At 35.1% G+C, this 11,829-nt stretch overlaps 1 protein-coding gene across 1 annotated transcript; it reads left to right on the plus strand.

Moving 5' to 3' along the window:
- Positions 1-3,463, plus strand: LOC121799094 (nuclear transport factor 2-like). The gene is made up of 9 exons (XM_042198432.1): positions 1-94; positions 1,025-1,197; positions 1,397-1,661; positions 1,785-2,110; positions 2,200-2,425; positions 2,504-2,625; positions 2,702-2,764; positions 2,880-2,943; positions 3,113-3,463. Exons 2-9 carry the CDS (start codon positions 1,027-1,029, stop codon positions 3,229-3,231), a joined length of 1,356 nt encoding a protein of 451 aa, XP_042054366.1. The 5' UTR covers positions 1-94; positions 1,025-1,026; the 3' UTR covers positions 3,232-3,463.
- The last annotated feature ends 8,366 nt before the right edge of the window (positions 3,464-11,829 follow it).

Consider the following 11,829-nt stretch of genomic DNA (forward strand, 5'->3'; position numbering starts at 1 on the left):
TTTGGAGTTGTAAGAGCGGCTACAAACCCTTTCTTTTTTCGCCGTCGGACGATCCTCTTCTTCTATTTGCGGCGTCGCTGTCACTTTCTTCAATGTATGTGCACAGTTGAACTCTTTTTTTGTCAGCGATTATAATATTTTGCCTCGTGATTGACGCCTCATTCCCTCACGTTTTATGTAAATGGATCATTTTTTATTGTTTTTCGCTGTGCATCTGTTCTTTTTTTGTCTTGAATTTGCTCAACTTGGATTCTAGTTGATGGAGGAGATAGGAGTTCGTGGATCCTCTTTGGGCGTTCATGTTTTTTTTTTCTAATTCTTCTATGGATTCATGAAGTAGAGTTTGTGTGAGTTCACTATTTGTAAGAATCCATGTTTTTAATCAAATCGGAATATATCTTACTCGATTGCTTTTTACTTTTTACGAGCTCATTGAAAAACGTTTTTAATTGATTGATTCATGCTTCTGATTCTCGCATCAGATTATGCAAGACTTGATTTTTTAAGCTAAAATTACATTCTCTCTGTGTGTGTGTTTTGTGTTTTGTATGTTCTTGTTCGTCTGATTTCTGCAATCACCAAATCCTTAATAGATCCAATGAATACCTTGTTTGTTAAAATAAATTCTTTTCAGCTACTCTGCCGATAAAATTTTTTCATTCTCTTGCTTCAAATTGATAATCAAGCATTTCTGATATCAGCCATTGATGTGAGTATTCATTTGTTCTTCAATCCAAGAAGGTTTCAATGGAGATCCCCTGTTTCTGATCCCAATGTTGCTGTGCTCTGTGGCTTACTAGTTTTATTTGCATAGAGATTTAAAATTCTGTGAATTCGCTTCTCCGTCTCCATTGTGTTAGACTTTGTTTACATAAAATCCTACATGATGTCTTACATGTGTTGTTCTGTTATGCATTTATTCTCTTTAGTTATTAACTCTCGATCAATCCACGTGCGAAACTTTGTCGTTATCGAATAATAGTTCCTAATATTTTGTTGGTTTCTTTGGTAAATTTTTGTGCAGTTATGGAAGATAAACAACATCCCAGTCCTGCTGACGTGGCAGATGCCTTCGTGAAGCAGTTTTACGTGATACTCAATCAATGTCCTGAGAATCTCCATAAGTTTTACCAAGAGTCGAGCCTGCAAGGCTGGGCTGAGGCGGATGGTTCTCTGAGGCCTGTGACAACCTTAAGTGTAAGCATCTCATTGCTTGCTGCCAACTGCAAAATACGTTTCTTCATGGTTGTCCCTGAACTGTTTATTTGGTTAATCGGCACTGGTGACTGGTGATTTTGTTCCTTCAACATGCTTAGTTTTTTTTGTAAATGCATCTCTAACATTAATAATGCACTCAACCTGATTTTGTAATGTGCTACGATTGTTGTTCGTGTAGGGAATAAGTGAAAGGGTCATGTCTTCCGATTACAAGTATTGCTCGGTGGAGGCCAAAACTACAGACGCCCAAGAATCTATGCAGGGAGGGATCATTGTTGCTGTAACTGGTTGCTTGACCAGAAAGGATAATAATGTGAAATGCAATTTTAGTCAGACTTTTTTCTTGGCAAAACAGGAAAAAGGATTCTTCGTCTTGAATGATATTCTTCGGCTTTCTGATGTGTCTGAGTCAGCAACTAAGGCTGCTGTGACTACGGATTCTGGTAGAATCAGGCTCCCTAGTGTTGTACATTTACATTCTTACTCGATTTGCTGATTTCCTACTCAGATTGATTTATCTTCTGCTTTATGTGTAAAATGTTTGACTCTGGCCTTTCCCTGTGCAGCTTTGTGCAACGTTTATGATGGCAATACAGCCTTAAACTTCAAAGCAGCGATTCAAAATAGGAAAGTTGAGGAAGCATCAGTTCTTCCTGTCTCACCGAAAAAGCTTGCAAATGGTACTGCTGTTGCTCCTTCAACACCTTCTATTATTCCTTCAGTTGAAAAAAAAGCTGCTTCACTGCCAAAAGGTGCAACACCACTGACAGTTGATGCACCTACTACAAATGAAAAAGTGAACTCAGCTGTCAAACCGGCTACAACTGAGAAAATTCCCTCAGATGTCACACGTGCTTTAAATGTAGCCCCGAAAATCACTTATGCTTCTGTGGTATGTTAGACGATGGTTATCATTATTTGAATTCCTATACTGATAATTAGATTTGTATAATAAACAATATTTCTGATGTTTTGTGAAAGCTTGCAAAGGAGATTCCGGCTATTTCTCCTAGAGTCGCGGCAGCTATTCCAAATGTTAGCAAACATGCAGTGGCATCGCCGACGGCTAGACCATCATCTCCTCGTGATGGCATTTCACCGAAGGCATCAGCACCTCCTAGTGGCGGCGTGTCTTCCTCAAGCAATGTTGCACCTAAGTCTCCAAGAGGCGGCCAACGCGTACCTAGTACTAGTGCCTATCCAGAAGGTGATTTTCTGTTTAAGCCAACAAGTTTCATAGCTATAAATAAATGGTGGCTTCTGATTTATTTGATGATCATTGCAGCTAAAGGTATATATATTGGCGGATTACCTTATGACATTACTAAAGAAGGAATTGTTGACGTTGTTAAACAATTCGGGCAAGTTAACACATCTTCTGACACTGTTCAGATCAGAAGACACGAGGTTCGTTTCAAGATTTTCTCATATCATCTTTGTCCCATTCAAAAAATTTCCATGACTCGATTCTGCATCTTTTCAGGATGGCTTCTGCTGCGGATTCGTGGAATTTGAGTCTGCAGATTCTGCACGTCGTGCAGTGGAGGTGCGTGTACTCATTTTCTAACTAGTAACAACATTTATTTCCCAAGAACATCATATCTTTATACCTTTTCCTCAACATATAGACAACTTAAATACTGTGCTTCGTTTATTTGCAGGCGCATCATGTGATGTTCGGACTTAAGGAGGCCTATATCATGTACAAGAAACCTTATAATCGAGGTAAAAGAACAAACATTTTCACCATCTCACTATACAATTTTCAGCTGTTCAATTTACCTTTCATCTCTTTGGCTTACATACAATACTTTTTTCATATTTTTAATAAATTTGAGATGATTATATATAAGCACATTGCAGCTGCAACATTGATGCTGTTTTTCTTTGGTAGGTAACAACGTTAGAGCGAGGTCGCCAAGGCGGCAAGGGCCGCGCTGTGTAGCAGAGAATGGAGATTGGATTAACTACAATCAGCGGCCGAGGCAGGCCAGTCGAGATCGCCAGCATTGATTTATCACCATTTGATATCATATGCTTATAGAGACTCATTCATTCCTTATGGTGCAACACATCATTAAACTAGTTCTACAATCTTTTGAACAATTTTATTTTTATTGCAATAAGTTGGCAATATTTGATTGAATTTGTTCCCAATTTTGTGATAGAGACACAGAAAATATGTTGATGGATATTTGGGCTCATTTTGAGCTATTCATGATTGTGGGAGGATTTGGTGCGTTCATTTGGATTTGTGAGCCCTTTCCTTTAATTTAGCGATTTTACATTATTGTAGGAAATATTTTTCTTCTCATTATAAGGTTTGCATTGCTTTTTCATTTTCCCTTGAATCTCGATGTTCTTTAATATTCAAGCTTTATTTTTGCAGAAGCTTCTAATTTTATTTTATTTTATTTTTCAAATCACACAAAAACCTTGGCTTGTAAAAGAAAATAAAAGAATCCAAGTATCCAACATCTTCACTTTAATAATTGATGCCTCAATAATATCAACAATGATGACGGACACTCGACAATACCCTGACACGTATAATTAGTGCAAAGAAATCCAATAGATAAAAAATTACGCAAACATAAAAAATTTCACCTGCCTAATTTTATTAGTACTATAAAGTTAATTGAAAGGGCAATATTCCTTTACTTTTCATATAAACATTTTAGAATTTTAAACACAAATCCAAATCAAAGGATTTATGGTTATCCATCGAAGGGCACGTAGATAGCCAGAGGGCCCCACAAAGAGCAAATGGGACCCACTCCTATCCTTAATAAATTTTTCCTACACGTTTTGTACACAGGAATCTTTGGCAACTATTCTTAATCACTGACGTGTCCCCTAATAACTTTTTTTTCCTTCTTGTTTTTGTAGGGGAAAATGAAATTTAATGGAATATGCCTTTCCCAACTTTTTTTTCTTCTTCAGGAAAAATAAATTTAATGGAGTTTGCCTTATAACTGTTCTGTCGTAACTTTAATTCGTTATTAACGAAATATACGCTGATTTGAAGAATAAATGTTTGTATATATAGAATGAAAAAAATGTTATGCTATGTGTATTATCTAATTACCTTTTATGAGAAATACCCTTGTTTAGTTATTACCAATATTCATTAGAAATATTTTTGAAGGGATATAGTAAAATATATTTCGAAATAAGATCATATCTTGTACGTAGGCCTGTAAATTCGGGTACCCAAACCATAAAATTCAGGTACCCGAACCCGAAATCTCAAAAATATCATACAAATACCCAACCCGCATGTGAATTCGGGTACCCTAATACCCGATGCGGGTACCCAAACCCAACTAATGGGGTACCCATAAACCCGAAATTATTATATTTCAAATTTATTTTTTTATATAAATTATATTGAGATGAGAATATAAATTATTAAAAATAACACAATACTACTATTTATTGATTACTATTAAAAGTCTAAACTTCAATTCTAAATTTTTAATAATTTAGCTTTCTCTAAATTTCTAATATATATAAAATAGACATTAGACAAATAGTCAAATAGACACTACTTAATTTTAAAATAAATAAATTTTTGGAATAAATTGAAACATAAAAGAGATTAAATAAATTTACCTTAGATTTACCCTACGGGCCTATGGCCATATACTAAATAAAAATATTTATCACAAATACATAATTAATCGGGTTTAATCGGGTATCCTAATACAGTTTCGGGTACCCTAAACCTGAAAAATTCTAACATTAACTACCCGAACCTATAATTTCGAGTTTCAGGTACCCAAAACCGTCGAGTATTGGGTCGGGGTAGGATATACCCGAAACCCGCAAATTAAATTTGCAGGCCTACTTGTACCACTAGGGATCAAATCAAACTACTTCCTCTAATCCAAGTAACAAATTCGAATGTTTATAATTTAAATTATTAGTATCTCCATTCATAAAAAATGCTAATATTATTTTTTCATTTTGAATCAGTCTATCCAAATTTAGTAACTCCATATAAGTTTCCCTTTCTTCTATTTTTCACTAACAACTCATCAACTACTTTTTATCTATCTACCTATCTATGTATCTAACTCAATTACGAAGACATGTTTAGGATAATAATAATAATAATAATAATAATAATTATTATTATTATTATTATTATTATAATTATTTATTACACAATTTCATTTTATTTTTTTCATTCATGATTGAAATACCGACACTAGTTTTCATCATCCACTTCAAGTTAACAGCAGTACTTGTTAAAAAAAAGAATAAACATTTTGTTACAAAAATAAGGAGTAGTAACTTTATTGGAAATGTGATCAGACGGCTTGCAAAAAATGTACTAAAAAATAGTTGCGCCACCCAACTTTCATCGAGGTAGCATCCGGTTTAATATATTTTAGATCATACATAAATAGGTTGAAATTGTCATCGAAATAAATTATGTCTTCATCGAAATCAAACTAGAGATAAGAAAACGAATAGAAATATATTACTATTATTATACTATTAAGTAGTATTAACTAATATAATTATCACGTTCAAATATTTATTTTTGTCAGTAGTGGATTTATAATTTTTTACAACTCCATAAAGAGAAGAGAACCAACCTTTTTAATAAAAGTAGAGGATGAAATAATGATTGGAATAAATGACTCCATTTTGTGTCACCAGCTCCAGCGTGACAGCTATGCTAAAAATTATGACAGAAAAGGGATCTCCCAAAATGGGCCATCTCTATATTTGGGCAAATTTTCAGTAATTTGAATATCCCAATTTCAATTAATATTTGTTTGACTCAAAAAAGAATTTGTTGGAGAAGTATTCCACACCCAACAAAAAGTTTGTATCTATTTTTATATCTTGTTGCTACGTGTCTAAGCCCAAGCACCTAACTCAATCTTTTGTTATACCCTCACATCGAAAATATATTTAATTCTTACTTTATAGTAAACCTAATCGAATTCATTCGACACGTTATATCGGTTATGCATATTTAATAGTCCTACAATAAATTCATATCTTTTACACCGTAACATAATTACGTAAATATAAACAATAATAATTTGATGGTTTTTTTTAAAAATATGGATTTGTGTTTGCATTATATACATATTTCTTATCGATCTTGAATATATTAACGAACCTTCAATTCGTATTTTTAATATTATAAATTCAATTGTTCAATTATTGCCCAACACGAAGTCGTATTCTTAGTGATGTTATATAGGCTCGTGATATTGCCTTTATAAAGTTTAATCCACACAAAATAGTCGTATTGATATAGTTAGGGTTGTGGTTTATGCCTATATTTACTATCGAGTCATCCATATTTTAGAGATACTCTCGACATAAGTCGGTAGTTGGATATTGTATGATAATTAGATACTACTTATATTCGTCAATTTGTTTCTTTGCGCTACTATTAACTACATAGATGGTTGCTTGATGATATCAATATAGACGGTAATTTACAGAGTACTCACCCCATATAATCATAAGCGAACTGCTTTTCTTTTAGCTGTCCGTACTCACCCCATATAATCATAAGCGAACTGCTTTTCTTTTTTAGGTGTCCCATCATAAATGAATCATTTCTTTTAAATAAAAAACATTTCTCTTTCTTTATTTTTCTACCTATTTTATTCTTTTCAATCATCTATTTTTCTCTCCTCATGTGCGCCAAAAGAATAACTCACTTATAACACTCTTGACGGGAAGAAGGAGTAGTATTTAATTGAAAAGATAAGCACATTTTGAGACACTACTCAATTATTTAAAGGGATAACTGCCTTAAAAGTCATGAACTTTGCCCGAATTCCGGTTTTTCCCACGAGCCATTTTTTTGGTGTATAAAGTCACGAACTTTACTTTTTGTCGCCGATTTCCCATGGTGTGTTTTCCGGCAAACGAGTGAGATGACGTGTCGCGTTTAATTGACCTGGCGGATCATGGCAGCTGACATGGAAGCTGATATGGTAATAAAATTAAAAAATAAAAACACAAAAAATAATTTAAAATTAATAATTTTAAATCTAAACCTAATATCCCCCCACCCCAACTCACCTTTCTTCGCCGCTTTCAAACCTAAGTAACCTACATTGAGTTTGCTGCGACGACGATGAACCAATCGACCAGGAACGTTGAGGCGACGCCATGGAGTATGTGGTCGGGTTTCTTCCCAGACAAGCCGAATCCGAACCCGTAAGTTTGTGTTTACCATTGTTTGGAGTATGTGGCCGGATAAAACTATAAAATTGTTTGGTTGTGTTGATTTTTTCAAAATTGTTTGGAGTATCCTCAAGTTTGGTTGTGTTGATTCTTTCAGTGAACCCTTTCTGCTGCGGATTTACCATGGGGGTAAATTTATACCTGATGGGAGGCTTTGCGAGAAATACGTAGGTGGGGAAATGTGGGAAGGCAGTGGGTTTGATCAAGATAGGTTTGGGTACTTTGACCTAGTGGATGAACTGAATAAACTAGGGTTTCATAGCTGGAATAGACTATGCTTCAAGAGAAAATGGGAATGGAGTTTATTAACATCACGGGTGATGCAGAGGTGATGTTAATGTTGAAGTTTCTGACAACAGTTAGGCAACAAATTTGTGATGTGTATGTTGTAGGTGGGAAGGGTGGGCTTGAGAACATTGATGAAGATAAATCAGTGGGTGGGGGAGACAATGTGGGTGAGGAAGCTGCCATGAATAGAGTGGAAGTGTTTGAGTCAGTGAAAATGAGTAAGGTTGAGACTGTGAATAAGAGCATGTCTACCAGAAGGAGTAGAAAAGAAACAACTACAAGGGCTGGCAAGTTAAAGTCTATTTCTACCGAAGATGTTGTGGAGAAGAATGCTGAAAGTAGTGTTAAGAAAAGTTTGTTCCAGTCTTCCAAGAAGTCAGTGGTTGAAAATATGGGTGATTCAGTGGGGAATAGGAAGGCAGCAGCTAAGGAGGTGGGAAAGAGTGTGGGTGAAGGTGTGGGAGGTGAGGATAATGATGCTGAGGATTTGGGTTATAATGTAGGAGTGTATTACATTGGAGTTCAACATGCATAGATCATTACATAGAAGTTATGTTAGCTAAGCTACAACAAGATCCAAAGTTATGTTAGCTAAGCTACAACAAGATCCACAAGACGATACATAACATGCAAATGACAACCTTCAAGTTCCGGTTTTAACGTTGCTACTGTGCGACAACACCTTGGAGTGCTTCAACTTCAACGGTTTTCGAACGGACGCTCTCGTCGAGTGCATCCTGCTTAGAAACCCTATCTCTCAATGCTCTTTGCACGTTGTCCCTATCAAGCTTCAGTTTTTTGAAAAAATACTCTTGATTCGGTGACAATGATGGATCAATCCAACGGAAGAATTTACAGTCGTCCTCCTTCCAGACTTGGCAACTATAGAAGCGTCGTCCGGGATTGGCATCCGTATTGGATGTCACCACATCAGCTTCAAGACCGTGATCACAGACCACTGCCTCAAACCTCGGCCACGTTCTGCTCGAATGCTGGGAAGAACTCGACATCCTGCATTTGAACAATCAAAACTCATATTAACAGTCATGAACCCTAAATACCCATTGCCAATTGCACACGGGAAATCGCTAAATTGCAGGTTGCCAACTGCACAATTCGGGCACCACAAAATCTCATACTCGAAATTAAACCCTAAATCGCAAACCTAAATTGGAAACCTAAATCGACCCCTAAACCCAATGAAATCAATCGCATCTTTAACGAAAAATCGGTAGGATGAATCACGAATTGAACCCTAAAATGAAGCAATGGTCTTACCTTGTTACGGGATTTTCGCTTCCAATGGGGGTGGATGAATCGCGACTTGAATCCAAGCATGGAAAATGGTTGGGGGTGGATGAATCGAGCGAGAGAGGAGGAGTGAATAGCGTTTGATTTGGGCGATATAACCTAATTTTGAATGATGATGTATAAAACGACGTCGTTTTATCCATCAGAAACGACGTCGTTTTGAATTTTTCCGATGCCTGACACGTCGGAATTCAGGCATGCCACATAGGATTTTAAATTGCCGGAAATCACAGGGTCGGGTCGGGTTGGGAAATACCAGACAAAAAGTAAAGTTCGTGACTTTAATCGCCAAAAAAATGGCTCCTGGGAAAAACCGGAATTCGGACAAAGTTCATGACTTTTAAGGCAGTTATCCCTTATTTAAACCCCTTAAAATAAAGTAGTTGCACCAAATTTTCTTATTATTATGCGCTCTTTGTGCATGATATTTGTATAGCTTTATTTCTATTTATTTTTAAATACTTAATCAATCCCTATTTATTCGTTTTAATGCGATATACGGCCTACTAGGACAAATATATTAGGAAGTAGACCCTGCCCTAATCATATAACTCCTTCGTCTCATTACAAATAAAATACTTACTTTTTAACACATAATTTTATATAGTATTACTATTGTTTTATAAATTAATAAAAAAAGAATAAAGTAAAATATATAAAAAAATAGAGATGATATTATTTTTATTTTAAAAAATATTTTATTTTTAATAGAATAATTTGAAAAAAATACGTTTCATTTTCATTGGGGCTGAAAGAATACTATACTAGTATAAAATAAATGCATTATCGATTATCTATTATTCCGCAGCAATAGTATAATTTTTAGAAATAATTATTAATCTATTTTTGTTTGGACCTCAAATATATATGAGTATTAATCAAGAATAAGACAACCTTGTTTAGGTGATTAGAATTTGACAAAATTTGAACTTGTTAACAATTAAATATTCGTTCAAGTTGCGTACGTATGTGTTCGACTTTGTGTTGGTGTTTAGTTTATGCAATTGAATGTCAATCGACTTAAATCTAATCATGGTGATTAGTTATTGTTATGCAGATTATGATTTCTCACAAAATTACTTCTGGCTATGAGGTTCAATTAAATATACATAAAAATTGTATAACTGATTGCAAATTTAGATAATCGCTCAAGAAAAACGAAAGGGACAGACAAATCATCGATTCCAATTTAAAAATAAATGCATTGCAGCGATAGTAGTGTTAAATAATTTAAGCAGTAGTACTACTATTAAAGTATGAAAAAATAAAGAATGCAATCGAAACAAATGGGTTGGAGTTGGACGACAGGTGAGAGAAAGAGAGTTGAGTGGGGGACTGAATAATTAAATGGGGACAAAACAGCCTAACACGACGTCGTTTGAGGCATGACGAGGCACCCCCGATGCGTGACACGTGGCGAAACGTCACTGATCCCAATTTTCTCTCACATACGTGTCTGTTTTCGCCTGCTGCGCTCTGCGTCGGACACGCGTCTCTCCGCTTTCTCTCTCTTATTCATCCCCCGGGGCCTGCCACCCTGGGACCGCTCTCCACCATACTCCCATGCACCCTCTTACTTTTCCCTTCATATATTGATCACCACATTATCCTTATAAATTGCATTAGTTAAAAATGCTGAGAATATCTCTTTTTTATCGGGAAAAATGAACAGCAACAAAAAATTCACAACATAAAGTAAACTACTACCTGTATTCATTCCTACTTGCATCAAACCTAAACATTCTCAATTGATCACATTATCCTTACAAATAGGAATATTCATATTAAATTATGGACCAAATGGATCAAGAATTCGAGATTATGCCATTATCATAATATGGTAAAGTTGATAGTGCCATAACTGAAAAATAACAATGCTAACTAGAGATATCAAATATATAGAGTATCAACAACTCTTAAAACATTAAGAAGCACTTCACTTATATACTAAATGAGTAACCTATAAGTACATATTTATTCTTGTGCAACCCATAAATAAAAAAGTGTGTATAAGTCTTTGTTCTCCTATAACCTTGGAATACAATGCACAAGTACAGCCCATAAATAGTGTATATACATATTTGTTCTCATATGACTTAGGGATATAGATTGCGCACATGAATATTAAGAATTGTTTCATTTACTTTATGATTAAAATTAGATGAAATAGGATAGAATAGAGTGGAGATAGAAATATAATGAATATATAAATGAAATGGCAACTTCTTTTATGTTTTCATTCCAATCGCATTATTATTAAAGGGTCTTAGTTTGGTAAATTATAAGTAAGTGATTATTCTTGTGTAACTTGTAATAAAGAACGATTTTAAACATTTGTTCTTCTGTAACCTAGAAATATAGAGTGAACACATAAATATGAAGAGCTACTTCATTTACCTGCTTAGTTGGATTGTTCATACGTGTTTGTTCTCGTGAAATTCATAATTAAAGAATGCATATAAATAATATTCTCCGATAACCTAAGAATACAAGGGTCACCTAAATTCTCTAAGATAACCTAGGAATACAAGGGGTCACCTAAATTGTACTTCACAAAGCACTTGTGCTAGTGATGGGTCAAGAAAAATGTGTATTGGCGGATAATCTATGAATATAAGGTGGTACGTAAAGTGTAGTGCACCGTGCACTACACTTTAGTAAGCACCTTGTATTGGCAGTGGTTGCTATGGATGGAGTCGAGCACAGCGGAGCACTATCCATGTCCAGCACTAGCTATCAGACACATTGATAGAGGACACCACCAATAAAGGGGCCAATTCAGTC

This window comes from Salvia splendens, chromosome 4 (genome assembly GCF_004379255.2).
Source record: "Salvia splendens isolate huo1 chromosome 4, SspV2, whole genome shotgun sequence".
Taxonomy (NCBI): Eukaryota; Viridiplantae; Streptophyta; class Magnoliopsida; order Lamiales; family Lamiaceae; genus Salvia; species Salvia splendens.